Raw genomic sequence first — 16,004 nt, forward strand, 5'->3', positions numbered from 1 at the left:
GTCACTACTTGATAAAACAAAGGAATAAAAATTCTCAACTACAAAAAAATAGATTCCATTATTTAAAATGTTTCAAATTTTACTGGTCAACAAATGACTTTTGGATTATTAGGCCTGATTTGCTTTCAGTATTATAGTAAGAGGCCTGATAGACCAGACTGTCAAAAGAATTAAGTATCAATTTGGGTTCATAATATAAATGAACACAAAATTTTTTCTCAGACTTTAAGATAAAAGACTTACTTTAAAAGACATCTCCAAATTAAAAAAAGAGAGAGAGAGAGACAGAGAAAAAGAAAGAAAGAAAGAAAGAAAGAAAGAAAGAAAGAAAGAAAGAAAGAAGGAAGGAAGGAAGGAAGGAAGGAAGGAAGGAAGGAAAGAAAGAAAGAAAGAAAGAAAGAAAGAAAGAAAGAAAGAAAGAAAGAAAGAAAGAAAGAAGAAAGAAAAGAAAGGAATGTGTACATTCTTACACCTTTATTTGGAAAAGTTCTCTCCAAGGTCACTAGGCCACCAGTAGGTTTACCAAGTTATAAGCTTATTATTGTACAGAACAAGGCCCCTATTTTCCCTTCTTTTAGATATATCAAATGACCAGTCAATAATCTCTAAATTCACATTTTTAGCTTTTATGTTCTTGGATTCAACCCCGAATATATTTGTTCTAAAACATGTTAATACATAGGTTAATACATATAGGTTCAGTACTTCCTGAAATGGTTTTCAAATCCTGACTCTCTCTCCCACACAGACGCAAAAAAACACAATTTCGAGTAGATCCTTCTAGTTGACATGAACATTTAATGTATAAGAAAGATGCTTTCCTCAGATCTCATGTTAGAATTTTGCTTTCTTACCCCAGCAGAAGCACAAAAATTTAGCAAATTCTGAAAGATACCTGTCCCAAGAGGGGCAACATGTAGAACTAAGAAACACAATCTGGTAGTAGGGAAGTACAAGATGAGGATATAAAAGATAGAGAAAAGACAAAAAATCAGGAGCGACAGCAGTCTGAAGAGTACAGAAATATTTCTAGTCTTACACAGCAAATATATGCAAATTATCATGCTATATTAAAATACCAAAGAGGACTTAACAACTGGATGCCTTCATGAGGATCTGTCATTGGAGAAGAAAAACAATACCCACATCTCCCTCACTAGCACTAGTATAGGTTGTCTACCTCCATCTTCACGTAATGACCTCACAACAATACAATGGCATCCCCAAAGCCCTTCACATGCCTTCACATTTCAGACTCACAAGCCTCATCAAGTAGACGGTATTACCACTGCCTTACTAATGATAAACTCTGAGCTCAAAGAGATTAAATTACTAATAAACAGAACAGTGCCTTCACCCGTCAGACACATGTTACAAAACAAAGAAATTTAAAAAGTAAACAGGAAGTTGCCATGGCCATACAGTTGGCCAGCAGGGCCTGGTTCTTGGAATAGGCTGAAATAGGCCCAGGTCTACCTTCCCAGGCTGAGATTAAGCGATTCCAGGCAAATCAGTACAAGCATCACGCACAGAAATATACAGAAATGGTGTTTTGGTGAGTATCTGTTGTTTTAAAGTCCCACATCGGGTGCACTTAACAATAAAGATATTACATTATTTCCCAAACTACCTAATTTATAATTTTGCTTCTATTGTAATTTTTTTGTTTATTTCTATAATAAATATTGAGTTATATTCTTGAAAACCACACACACACACACACACAGAAAAAAGGAGAGGCAGGTATGTAACCTAGAGTGTTTCATAAATTTTAAACTGCTAGATTACTACTGTATCATTTACTTTAAGGATCCCCTTCACATAATCTCCCCAAATTTCTCTTTATTCTCCATTCCAATTAATTCTGTAACTTTATAGATAAGTCAAACGCTCAATTCAATCTTGATACATTTAATCTTCTGGTGTTTATACAGGTCTTTTAATAAGAAAAGATTGAATACAAAGTGCCCCTTCTCAAGAAAACCTCGCTCTGGACTGCTGCTACCTAACAAAGAGGACAAGACCTTCAGTTAACTTGCCACTATGGAAGATACCAGCCACATGTGATGTTTTAAATTTAAATTATTTGAAATTAAATAAAACTTACAATTCAGTTCCACAGTCACATTTCACCAGCTCCACAGCCCCATGTGGCTTGTGGCTACCATAATAGACAGGGCAGATAAAGAACAGTTCCATTGCTGTAGAAGGATCTATTGAAAGCAATGAGTTAATCTTCATTTGGATATTTTGCTCCACTCATTCCTTTATTCTATGCCCATTCATTGAATCAATAACGAATAAAGTGGTTAAAAATGCTTTTTGTCTATTGAACAAAAAGCTATGTTGACTGTATATTAAATTATACTTTCTTGAATATAAATGTGATTTATAGTTTCAGTGAATGAAGAGGGAGTCCTTTACTTATTCCAGGAGCTCCAAGGTAGAAAGCTCACTTACAGAAAGGTATTCCACTCCTAAAGGGCTGAGGACTGCTCTAAAATCCTAGTGGTAGCTTTGCGCAGTGGCAGTGTCGTAGCCGATGAGGTTTATCTGAGGCGCCATTATTGCTAATTAAAATCCTAGTGGCACAACCCTAAGAAGGTGGCAAAAGGAAGGTTAGGAAAACTTGCTAACTGGAATAGATCGAAGATACTCCTCAGTTGGCAAATTACGTTTCTCCATTAAATAAAAAATGTGTTTGTTTGTTTGTTTCAGGATAAGTAGTATAAGAACAACAACAACAACAACTCACCTGCAGGTAGAAAGAGGAGCAAACTGAACACCCTTCTCTTTGCATTCCCTTGTTATTCGTTCTTTTACATTTCTACAGAGATCCACAACCCTAGAAAACATCATTGAACACAATATGAAGTTTTCAAATAAATTACAAAAATTTGAATAAATGCTAGTTAATCTGGCATCCTTCCATTCATAACTTCAAAGGAGTAAAGTTCTTTCTTTTTTGCCATAGGAAAGATAGAAGTCAGAAGACCATACTCAAGCCTGCTGAAGGTGGTTTCTTATATTGAGGCAAATCCAATTTCAAAATAAATTTAATTATAAGATTTTAAAAGCTTTAAAGAAAGCTGTATCGAACATGTTAATGAAAATTCAATTCTAGGTTTATAGGAATACCAATCTGTGTCCATGTCTAAGACATTTCCCTTAATATAAAAATAATCAATAATCGTGATGTTATACCCAATGTCCAGGAGCCTATTGTCAAGCACTGAGCTAAAATATAGTTCAACAAAGACTTACTGGACATGAACTATGTGTAAAGCTATGCTAGACTGATACTAAAAGTCAATGAAAACAGACAGGTAAGAAACAGTTCTTAATGGAAGAGGGAATTGATAATATTTAACAATATTAATCATTTTTTCTATATTTTAAATAAACTTTTTACTTGAAATAGTTTTAGATACAGAAAAGTCACAAAAACAGTACAAAGAGTTCCTCTTTCCCCAGTTTCCTCTATTGTTAACATATTATATTAACCATGACAGATTTGTCAAAACTGACTTCAGGACATCACTATTAACTAAAACACACACTATATTCATATTTCATCAAATTTCATTTTGACTACAAAATACTGTTGTTTTAAAATACAAAGGTATCTGATTTCTTTTGTTGTTTAGTTTTTGATATAATTTTTAAGGTCCTATTTTGGAGTGAAGGAGGTCTAATGGTGACAAATTCATATTTTGGGAACATGCTCAGGAAAAAATTCTGAAATAGAGAAAAGATGTCAATCAATGCTTCTAGGGTGGAGATCTAGAGACAAAAGGTTTGACTGATAAAAGATTAATCTATTTTTTAATGTGAGCTGTAATATTTTGTTATTACTACATATTCTATTTCTTTTGGAAAATAAAACTCCTAGGGGACCTATAAGCCATCTTATTCTCCAATAAACATTCTGGCTACATACTGACACTGACTCTGTGTTTTAAACCTTGGTCTGTTTAGAATCAGGAGAACGGAAAAGGTAACAAAGAAACTTAAAAGGCTGGGCCATCTCTAGCCTAAAGACTGATTTGACTGTGTGAGAACCAATTTGATAAAAACAGTCATTTACATGGATTATGCTTTATAAAACACATTAAAGTTACTTATATTTCCAATAAGAACAAAGAATATACGTTAAAACATAAATATGGAATTTCAGTATTTTATTAGCTATTATATTAGCATGTTAAATTTTCTTTTTTTAATATAGTATCTGCAAGTTTTATAAATTCTGATTTTACAAAACAGTGTTTTGTAAAATTAAATTCTGCTTAATTCTATGAGAGTTGGAGGCCAACATGATTTACCAAGGTTATCTATACCTCATTTATGGAATGATAAGGATGTATGTTTTTAAAATACCTCTTGTAAAAGTAGATTATTGGAATTTATTGTATCTTTATTTTGAAAATCCAACTTATAAAACAAATACTTTAAATATAAATAAAACCTTTAAGAGCTTTAAGAGCTATAGGGGTTAATGAAGATTATAAATTTATAAACAAGTTCTTTATCATGACTCTAGAAAACAATGTTACATAACAATAATAATCATAATCTACAGTAATAATGAGTAGGAGATGGGACAAAGAACATGTCTGAATGGTTAAAACCCTTAATCAGATACTTTCTAGAAATGATTTGCACAGAGGGAGTTCTGAAAGCATACTCTCATAGAGCTTGTACAAAGTTCAGTCCATTTGGACTGAACATTCTATGGGAGAGAAAATTAACTGCGTATACTTTTAAATTCTTACCTGACCTATTAGCAAATTTAACCCTGTTGAACATTTCCTGCTTGAAAAAAATTTCCCTGGGCTTCTCTCATATCACTGGTTTTCCTCCAAATCCTCTAGATATTATTCTCTTTTGCTAGCTCATTTGTATGCTCATCCCTTAAATTTTAGGATTCCTTGGAATTCTTTCTCAGGCCCTCTTTTTTTTTTTTTTTCCTTCATCTATACTATCTATAAGGGTTTGTATCTACTCCCTTGGTTTTCACAAGTCTCGTGCTAGTGTCTCCAAAATCTTTAAATCTCCAACTCAGACCTTTTAGACAGCTATTTTTATAGGCTACATTCTTAACCATTCCAGAGTTCACTCATAGGACTCTATGCAGAATATTTATTGAGCACTTAACAGGTACAGTCATTTTGCTAGGGCCACCGAGAAACACACAAAAACTAGTAGACCAATAATCCCTTAAGAGACTTACACATGAAAAGGCCTAGCACAACCTAATAATGTGTGAGAGTTGAAGACTCTGATCCCTTGGGTTTCTGCTAAACATTGTCTCTACCTAGCTAAATGTTTGAAAGAAAAAGCAAGTTGCTAAATGGGTAATGAGTAAATTTTATGTCAGGAATGTAGCTGCTTTTCATTAACTTTATTTATGAAAACTTCAGCTGACAATGTTGTTTTAAGTGAAAACAAACCAAATATATAACCCCGTATAAAACAGATACTGTCAGTGAGTCAAATATATAAAAATACACAAGAAAAGGATTTAAAAAGTGAAAACACAGGGGGCGCCTGGGTGGCGCAGTCATTAAGCGTCTGCCTTTGGCTCAGGTCAGGGTTCCAGGGTCCTGGGATCAAGCCCCACATCAGGCTCTCTGCTCAGCGGGAAGCCTGCTTCTCCCTCTCCCACTCCCCCTGGGTTCCCTCTCTCGCTGTGTCTCTGTCAAATAAATAAATAAAAATCTTAAAAAAAAAAAAAGTGAAAAGATAGTATGTGATTAGCTTCGACAGCTGCAAGAATAAAAAGACAAATGACAATCATCAAATAATAGTAACTGATGAGGAAATTCATGCTAAAGAAGTTAACACTATGCTAACCTACTTTGCCAAGCAAGGAAAAGTATAAAAGACTAAAATGGTCTTTGAGACAACTATGAACAGCTACCAAATGATATTTGCTGTTCAAAAGTTCAGATGTCAATAAGTTGATTTTTTTATTTATAAGATTTATCCCCTTGTTAAAGTATAGCATCAACAATTGTGAATAACAGATTGGTACTATATATTTGATTAGTTTTACAATGCATGGAATATGAACATCCATGCACCAAAAGTTATACCCATAGTAGATAAAGCAGAAAAGTATAAAGTTTTCTGCGGGAGGGGAGAAAAGAGGTTAGGGTAGAACAAAAATGTTAAGATATGTAATGTCTAGGAGGTGGATTCATGGGGATTTGTCATACCTTATTTACTTTATTGTAGATTTAAAATAATTTGTATATTTTATAAAGAAAAAGTAAAATGTAAGGCATACTAAAAAATGTACTAACAGTCTTAAGAATTTTTATTACTGAGTGAGTTAACTCAAAAGTCCATTTTTTAAAAAATATTGTATTTATTTATTTGACAGAGAGAGAGAGAGTGAGAGCAGGAACATAACCAGGGGGAGTGGGAGAGGGAGAAGCAGGCTTCCTGCTGAGCAGGGAGCCCGATGCGGGGCTCCATCCCAGGACCCTGGGATCATGACCTGAGCTGAAGGCAGATGCTTAATGACTGAGCCACCCAGGCGCCCCTCAAAAGTACATTTTTAATAAAACCACTTCACATTGCTCATCAGTTTTTATTATCAATTCCTTAACCAATATCTGTATGTATATGTGTTTAATGCAAAAATAGAGGTTGTACATAATATCTTAAGCTGGATTTCTTTTAGAAATCACTGAAATACAAGTTAAAATCTACTTAATAATATCCATACAAATATCAATCATATGTTACAAAAGAAGGTTAACACTGGTTTTATAATTTTGGGGGACTTTTTAGAGAACATTCAAGCATATTAAGCACTTAAAAATTTAAACCACAGAAGCCAGTAAAACTATATAGTGACACTTCAGTGCTCAATAAGATTCTCTAAAATGTAGACTTCAGTAATATCTTCTCCTTCTATGGGACATAGACAAATCTGTCTCAAACCAAAAACAAACAAAAAAAAAGGCTTGCAAATATGACATTCTGATGAAGATATTAAGTTTTTAAAAGATTTATCTATTTTAGAGAGAGTGAGAGAGAGCGAGTGGAGGGGAGGGGCAGCGGGAGAGGGGAAGAGAGAATATCAAGGAGACTCCCTGTTGAGCTAAGAGCCCAATGGGGGGACCCAAGCTCATGACCGGATGCTTAACTGACTGGACCACCCTGGCGCCCCAAAGATATTAATTTTATAAAAGTGTTTCTTAATAAAAATTTAAAAATTTGCATATTCATGTACAAAGTTACATTATTTCAGCAACTCCTATAGCATATTTGAATATCAGGCTTTTTATTATACTTTACCTGTCCCAAGGAGCTGAAGTCTCGAAAGACTCTCCTAACACATAGTATTCCAAACCCAAGTCCTGTTAAAACATATATACAAAAATCAAGCAATTACAACAGGTGCAGAAGAATTAATAATATTGTAATATTGCTAGTATTTCATATAATTTTTAGTATTACATGTTTCTAATGTAACCTCCGCTGCTCTTCACTCCCTACTCCATAAAAGCACCAGAACGTGGCCCTGAGAATGAGCTACAACCTTCAGGAGGACAGGAACTTTGTCTGTCTTGTTGTCCGCTGTACCTTTGGCACCAGGTAGTGTGCCTGACACATGGTAGGAATTTAAATATTTCTTCAAGGAATGGAGTCTCTAAGAACCGTCTATGTACATGTACAGGATATTAGAACAGATTTTTTAGTAGCCTGAACAGCAAATTAAACAACAAGAAAAAGAGGTCGTCAGGATGGAAGGACGAGGACAACAGAGAAGTGGGGGGAGGGGGACTAAAAGAAAATACCTCTTTCCTGAAATCAACTTTTCTTTAAAAACAAATTAGAGCCCTTCTTCGTAGTAACTAAATAAAATAGGGTATCTGGAAGCACCTCTGCTAGGAAAATATATTTTATAACACACAAGATATAATTCTTACTTGGTAAGTAATTTATAATAAAAATTTCTTTAACCAGAATACAATTCTGCTTTAATATCAAAACTGGAAAGAACAATTCATAAGCCACCACAGAAGTGCAAAGATAGGAAAGAAAACTTTATAAGTAGAAAAATCTATACATGTTAAGTTTTCACTTCTAGCAAAATGAATTACTTCAACTCTACCACTGGTTGACAAGAAAAATCCCCAAATTACTGATCTAAAATGTGTGGCTTTTCTCTTCTGTATTCACTTATGAAATTAACAGGTTAAAATTTAAGAAAATAATTTTATTCATTCAAAGTAAGAAAAAGTAAGGTCAGCAACATAAACTGACAAGGGAAATACGAGATAACTTACTCGAATGTATGCAATGACATAGGTCAGCAAATAACCTCTCTGTCCATTATCTTCTCCAGCTGCCAACCCACTGTAAAGAACAAAGTGTCAATATATAGCATATATATTTATTAAAAATATATAAAACTAACCAAACTAATATGACGCCCCAAGGTAAATGCTTAATGGATTAACAAATATTACACTGCATCTCATTTTTATTTTAATCTAATTTATCATAAACGTGTCAAAGAGCTGTCAAAAGAATAAGCTTGGATAACAAAAACCTAAAAATACTTTTCATATTTCAGTTTGGTCATTAATTTCAAACTTTCATCCATCAAACTAATAAAACTGACTCATATGAACTCAACTACTTCTACCCAAACTGACAAAAGAACAGAGAAATGAGAAACAAACTTAAATAAACTTTAATAAACTTCACAAGCATAACAAGATACTTAAAATACTCTTATTCATATATTCTTATCCATATATTCATGTGTCATTATAGTCTTATTCACATATAAAGATGTATGACTGACTACATCTTCCAAATACCAAGAAGTTTTTTGAATACTCATGCACACTGTATATGAAGTATTAGAGTGTTTACTTTATGAAACTTATAACTTAAATGAGACAAAACGTACTTACACAGAAACACTGAAGTGTATGAAGCAACAACATATAGACAATTACAAGAAAACAGGTAAGGTTTTATTACCATGAACTATCCATTTCAATTTGAAAGTGGTTTTATCCACAGAAATTGTATTTGGTGATCTAGTTAGAACTAATCCCATATAACATGTAATTCAGTCCAAGTACTCTGCTTTGTGAAAGTCATTCTTATTTTAAAAGACTATGAATGATAATTGATTTCTACTACCTTCAGTAAAGAGCTTTTAATTTTCCTTGTTTCCATCATCAGATAGAAACTAAATTTTAACTATTCTTAGTCAATTAAAGAAAACTTCCACAAACTCCCAAAGTACCCATGAAAAAAATCCCTCACTAAAACTAGATAGAAAGAAAAGTCATATTTTCATGTGACTTTCTTGGGTCATAATGGATGATTAACTTCTCTGTCTCTCTGTTCAATCCCGTAATTACACCTCCTTGGTCTCAGGATGCTGAGCCCTTAACCATGGTGTTGCCCAAGACTCAGGTCTTGAGCCTCTGTTATTTGAGCTTCCTCTGGAAGAATCAATTTTCTTATTGCTTCGATTAACACCTGATAGTTAAGTTCTTCCTTCCCCTGAAGTTTTGCTTGGATTTAACAGTAAGAAAATAATTTAGCATGGATATACCCTTGTGCTATATAAATACTGAAAGGCAATTTTAGGCTAGGATGTAAAGGCCAAATCAAATTTCCCTTAGAATTATAGCTGCATATAAACAAATTAGTATCACCAGAGAAGTGGTAAACACTTGATAGGAGCAGCTCTAGTCTAGAACCACTTGGGGGTGGGGTACAATAAAATGAAATGGGGGGGTTGTTTGTATTACTAAATGTTAATGAGCAAAGAAGACAACTTAAGTCAAGCAGTTGACAGTGAAAAGTAAGAAGAAATAGTATGATTCTGGGTTGGATATATATGGGTTTGAGGTTAGGGGTAGGAAGTCAAATAAAGTTCCAAACAAGAAGGAAATAAGTCATAAAGTTGCTGTGGTAAATGCGTGGAGGGAAATATCTGAATCTATACCTTGGGTAGATATGAAACAGAGTCAGACACTGAGTCCAAGAAAGAAAAAAAACACTACTGAGGTAGGAAATAGGAACAATTCATCTTGGGCCTAGTGGCAGAAAGGACAAACGGTGAAGACTAGCAAAGGGTGCAAAAGACCTGCACTGGGAATCCTTGAGAAGGCACATTCTAAGCGGGTATTTGGTGAGAAGTAACAGGTATGGACATTTAGTAGGCCTATCTCTCTTATATCAGGATGAGAAAAAGTCTTACTTTGCAATCCCATGTCAAGACATTTTTCTTTAGATCCTGTTCTAACATCTGGTGGGGGTGGGGAGATCTGCTCCACTTTGGAATTTGGTGTGACAAACCACACAGAAACATGCATTTTCTTATCCAAAACAGGATGAAATTGATATCCATTCTAAATTCATAAACCCCAAAGGAGAAGACAAGTCATTCTGGGCTTGCTTTTCTGAATCATAGGTTTCCCTGCAAATTTAGCTTTCTGTAACTTCGATCTCTCTCTCTCTCTTTTCTTTAGTTTTCAGAACTCTTATCTTCTAGACAGGATTACCTTAAAATACGATATATAAATAACAGTAGGGGTAGAAATTAAATGCTTCTAACTTGCCATTTTCGCAGCAGCCACTCCAAAAAAGTATACTAAGATTCAAACTGCTTTATGGTAAAGTAGCAATATCCATCTCCTACTTCCTGCTCCCCTCTGCAAATTTCAAACATCAATTAACAAGGTTCTTAAATGTAAACCTGTTTCATGAGAAAGGACTGGGAAGACTAATGAAAGAGGAATATGAGACAATCTTTTTATATAAAAGAGCCATCTGGTGAACCTAATCACTCTCATGTTGAATTACATTAAACAACTTAAGCACACACTTTAAAAATAACAATAACACATTACCTTAAGTTCTATGGTAAATGTCAATACATCTGTCATGATTGCTGACAGGGAATGTTTGTTCTGTTTAGCTCTTAGAGAAGTTAAAGTATATTACTAGCAAACATAGATAAACAACCAAAGTATGATTATTCAACATTTGCCTATTATGTTCTCTTGGATCATAAATGTTCAAAGGTATTAAACAGTGTTAGGGTGGGGGTGGAAGGCAAGGAGGAAAAATGGCTAGGATAACACATAAAAATGTTCTAAACTGTTGGGAGTACTTCATTAAAAACAATCAATTCAAAGCTAATGAGGTGGTAGGAACAGAAGATAAAACAAAAGAACAGAAAATGAAAGGACAGATGAATAATGCCCTAATTCAAAATAAAATACATGAGCTAAACTAACTCATGAAACTTTAGCAGAAAGAAATTTAGTGCTGCTTTTTAGTTATGCATAAGAAATCACTCATTGGGGAGCAAGGGTTGGCCAAGTGGCATCTTAAGTAAGAAAAATATCCCTGCATCTTTCAGTGATTAGAACAAAGAACTAGTGCCTAGAGAGAAACATGGAGAAAACCAGGACTTCTGCTAGAAACCACATGAAGATATTTCCAAGTACCAAATCAAATCAAATCAAAACCAAAACAGCCCTAAGTCATCTGCCTAATGACAGCCTGGGCTGTGAATACAGAAGATTTCTACATCCAAATGAAGGAAACCAGGATGAAAGTACACTAAGAAATTAATTATAACATAACTTAATAAGTAGCAATAGTAATAGCCAAAAAAATGAGACCCCAATCAGAGTGTGAATTTTAATGCTGTGCCCTTGCTTTAAATAGGTATCTCACTTACTATAACCTATTTTAATGGGTGAATTTGATTTTTTGTTTGGTATAAACAAATCACTGGAATTAACTCAATAGTTCTGGGGCTTCAGTATCAGCATCTAAAAAGACCTGGATTCATCTTAAGGAAGTTCATTTTCAACTTTTAAGTTGTAAATAACTGGAATTACATGGGAAAAACAAGACAAATTACATGACAAGAGAGTTCATGACAGTTGGCAGCTCAACTTAAAACTGACAAAATGGCTCTGATAAATACCTAAAGATTAAAATACACAGTTTTAAGGGTGGCACAGCAGTTAGGCATAAATGAAACAGAATAAAAATTGTTAGGGAAAAATATTCAGTTTCCTTAATTCTTTCAACAAATGTTCAATCAAGCATCTCGTATATACCAGGGATCAGCAGTAATGTCCAAGAAAAGACAGGTCATGCCTTATAAAAATTATGTCTTACCTCACATAAAAAGGCATTTTGCCATCATCCTACCCCCCTCAATCCAACAAAAAATGTAGCACATTACTAACTACTAATGATTTTGCTGGCTACTCTGAATTGTAATTACACTTAAAGATATTACAAAGTGGAATTTCTGTGCATGTGTATGCATGGGGGGGTATGTTAGAAGGAGGAGGAGGAGGACCAGGGGACTGAGGTGAAACTAAGCAAATTTACCTTATTTATATAAAATGATTCGAATATTATAGCATGCATTTCCCTACAAGCGCTCCTGAATGATTCTGAAATCCCAATTAAACATTTAAATATATAAAAAACAATTTTTTAAAGTTCCAGCCTCTAATATTTAAGGTTAGAACAGAAATAGTTAATTTAGATATAAAATATTTTAATTTAAATCACCTTGTTTCTAATACCATGGATTTTAAGAAAAAAGTTTAAAAATCAAATTATATATAAGCTCCACATAACTTAGAAACTGAAAAACAGGTACATATACATTTCAAAAATAAATTCAGAGATTAACCTGAAATCCAAGCCTTTTGGTTATTAACTGAATTTTTATAGCATAATTACTCTTAACTAATTTAGTTAAAAAAAATCAGTAATTCCCAAAAAAGGTACTGTGAAAGAGAAAAAGTGAAAGATAATGAATTTCATCTTTTGTTAAAGAAATTAAATTCCACTTGCCAATTTCAGAATAAGGTAAGAATAAAACTGAGAGGCTAATTTGCTATACTCAAAAACAGTACAAAAGTAAACTAAAAATTAAGCCCACGATTAGATCTTTTTCAAAGAATTCTACATTTTAACACTAAGTTTGGAAAATCCTAAAAATAAAGGGCTGAATATCGTATGTGAGAAAAATACATAAAAGTGGGACTTCTAAAACACAAGGTTACAAATTAAGTGCCCATTTGTTCTCACAAATAGCAAAAAAGGGAAATTAAATATTTACAAAGAACTCAGATTAAGCATAATGTATATTTTAAGCTCTGAAATTAAAAAAAAAAAAAGGAAACTGGTATCCAGAAACTTTAGTTTAAGTACTTAGAAAGGAAAGGAAAAAATGTAGTCCTGATAAATGGCATTTTCACTATAGTTCTCATTGATCAGTCTCATAATCCATCACGTAGACAGAAAGAAACCACCCAATCATTATTCAGTTGGTTATAGATGTGAAATGTTTTCTGTTTCTTTATACCAGCACAAAACAGTAAGTGACAAGGGGTGGAGTATAGATAATTTATCAAATTCTTTTGTTTAAAAAAATTTCCTTTTAAAAACATACTAATAACATGTTTTATACAAATACACAATTACCACTAAATAGTAAGAGGACTATGAATTTTTCATATTTTCCTCTAGTACAACAAAAGCAAATATTATAAAATTAGCATTAATGGAATAATACAATAAAATATTTTATATATGATCACAAATTTTGGAAGTAAACCAACACAACATTTTAAGTTGACTATCATATATTGCTACAAATTTAATACTTTAAAGGGTATTAACAACTGCTTGCAGATACCAGAATTTTAGATTAACATTCTCTTGGCATTATGAACTAAAGCCATACCCAAATTTTGCAGCGATGTCATACACTTGTTTTTCATGTTGAAGAACCTTCTCACGGTCCCCCTCAAACAGTAACGTAGCGACAGTTAGCTGATTTGGATCAAATCCTTTAAACTACAAAAAAAAAAAAAATTCATTACAGATAAGTCTTACCCTATAAAACAGGAAATCAAAATACATTTTGCTCATATTTCCTTCTGATCTGGGCTCAAACATACCAACTCCTTAAAATTGAGCTTTGGAATTTTACATGTGAATCAAAAAGAACGTTTAATGCACCTCTTCAGGTTGTTACAAATAACAAAACTACAGAAAAATACTTAATTTCAAAGTATGTCATGGTGTCAATTGTAATGACAAATTGGTAAATAATACAACAAAGAACTTGTAAGAATTGTAACTGCAATAAAGAAGCCAATAAAAATACCAAATGATAGAATATAATGAATTAGCAAAATGTATGATGAGAAGGTAAAAAAATAACTGCATCCTTACATGCCAACAATAACCTATTAAAGAACATTTTCAAAGGAGATCTTACATATATAATTAAAATATCTAAGAATAACCATAAAAGGAAATATGTAACCTCATTAGGAAAACATGTCTAAAAATAGATTATAAAGACATGTTCTAGAATGCCTCAACTAAGTATATAAATCTGTCCATTCTTGCTCAAATTAATATACAGGTTCATTCCAATTCTGACAAAAAACTTAGGGGTGCCTGAGTGCCTCAGTCATTAGGCATCTGCCTTCGGCTCAGGTCATGATCCCAGGGTCCTGGGATGGAGCCCACATTGGGCTCCCTGCTCCGCGGGAAGCCTGCTTCTCCCTCTCCCACTCCCCCTGCTTGTGTTCCCTCTTCCGCTGTGTCTCTCTCTGTCAAATAAATAAATAAAATCTTAAAAAAAAAAGAGAGAGAAAAGAAAAGAAAACTTAATGGACTTCCTAAGATGGTGAAGAGTTTCTAAAATTTTTCTAGGCTGATAAACAGGTAGGTTATGATGGATAACAAGGAAAATTCTAAGAAACAAGAACTAGAACTATAGCAATTAAATCCATTTAATTTTCTAAGAACAAAAACTCATTTAAAAAAATGTGATACCTTTTTAAAATTCAATTTATTTAAACTAGGAAAAGTAAAAACAGTTCACGCTCTCCTTCCACCCCTCAACCCCTAAAAACAAAAAAAGTTCACCTTCTTCTCCCACCCCTCACCCTGTCTCTGGCAGTTACCAGTCTGTTCTCTGTATCTATAAGCTAGTTTTTTTAATTTTTTTTTTGATATTTTTTTTCTAGATTGCACATATAAGAGAGATCATACAGTGTTTTATACATTAAAATGGAGTCTACATCTAGAGTCAGTATTTAAGAAGATGTCTCAGACATGGCAAGTCAATGTTAAGAGAAGCAGGGATTAGTTAGCTAATGGTGCTGCCACAACTGGTTAGCAATTGGGGGACTGGAAGGTGAAGATTAATTTAGAGCTTTATCTCACATCATAAAATTGAAATAAATTCAAATAGTAATAAAGATAAAAATTTTTAAATTCCCATTTAACAAAAAAAAAAGCGAGAGAGAAGAAATGGTTCCAGCTTAGAAATGATGAATCACAGGAAAAGATACAAAATTTTGAAACCTTTGCACCAAAAAGAAAAACTCTTATTAAAAAGGGAGTAACCTGACTCAAAAAATTATTCACAACATTTATCACAAAGGCATCTAAAAATCCCATTATTCAAAGGGTACATGCAAAGTACCAAGGAAAAACACCACAAAGTTGCCACCCCAGGCAAAATAACCACACTCAACTAATGCACACAAAACCTATATCTAGGAAATACAGGGAAATGATGGGTCTCACTGGAATTTCAATGAGAAACATTACCTAAAATAAAGTACTACTTTCCCCCCTAGATTCAGTACATTTGAAACATAACAGAACACATTTGTTGTGTTTTTGTTCCATAGCAAGGATGGAACAAAGAAACAGCACCTGTAGGTCCCTAGGGATAGTGCAAGCTGGCATAACCCTTTAAGAAAGGAATTCAGCAAAGATTTTTTAAAAATCCATACTTTTATTTCACTAGATATTGATATCTAATACAAAAAAAAAAACCAAACAAACAACTATAAAAAACCTTACATGCATGAAACTTTTTAATGTAATGTTATTTTTAGGAACTTCAAATCTGGAAAAAAATTAAAATTTCTGAAATTAAATGC

At 33.3% G+C, this 16,004-nt stretch overlaps 1 protein-coding gene and 1 pseudogene across 1 annotated transcript in view; one reads left to right on the plus strand and one right to left on the minus strand.

Annotated features, from left to right (window-relative positions):
• AGPS (alkylglycerone phosphate synthase) overlaps positions 1-16,004 on the minus strand; it is a 147,651-nt gene that overhangs the window by 31,996 nt on the left and 99,651 nt on the right. The window contains exons 14-17 of the mRNA XM_028123497.2: positions 13,778-13,890; positions 8,307-8,376; positions 7,312-7,373; positions 2,756-2,845 (exon numbers count right to left, since the gene is read on the minus strand). Of these exons, the coding sequence (XP_027979298.2) occupies positions 2,756-2,845; positions 7,312-7,373; positions 8,307-8,376; positions 13,778-13,890 (335 nt within the window). The remainder of the gene's footprint in view (positions 1-2,755; positions 2,846-7,311; positions 7,374-8,306; positions 8,377-13,777; positions 13,891-16,004) is intronic.
• On the plus strand, positions 2,514-2,585 carry LOC114226067 (U4 spliceosomal RNA; annotated as a pseudogene).

Source organism: Eumetopias jubatus, unplaced genomic scaffold (genome assembly GCF_037043125.1).
Source record: "Eumetopias jubatus isolate StellerSeaLion01/CBP00866 unplaced genomic scaffold, mEumJub1_p1.0 scaffold_3, whole genome shotgun sequence".
Lineage (NCBI taxonomy): Eukaryota > Metazoa > Chordata > Mammalia > Carnivora > Otariidae > Eumetopias > Eumetopias jubatus.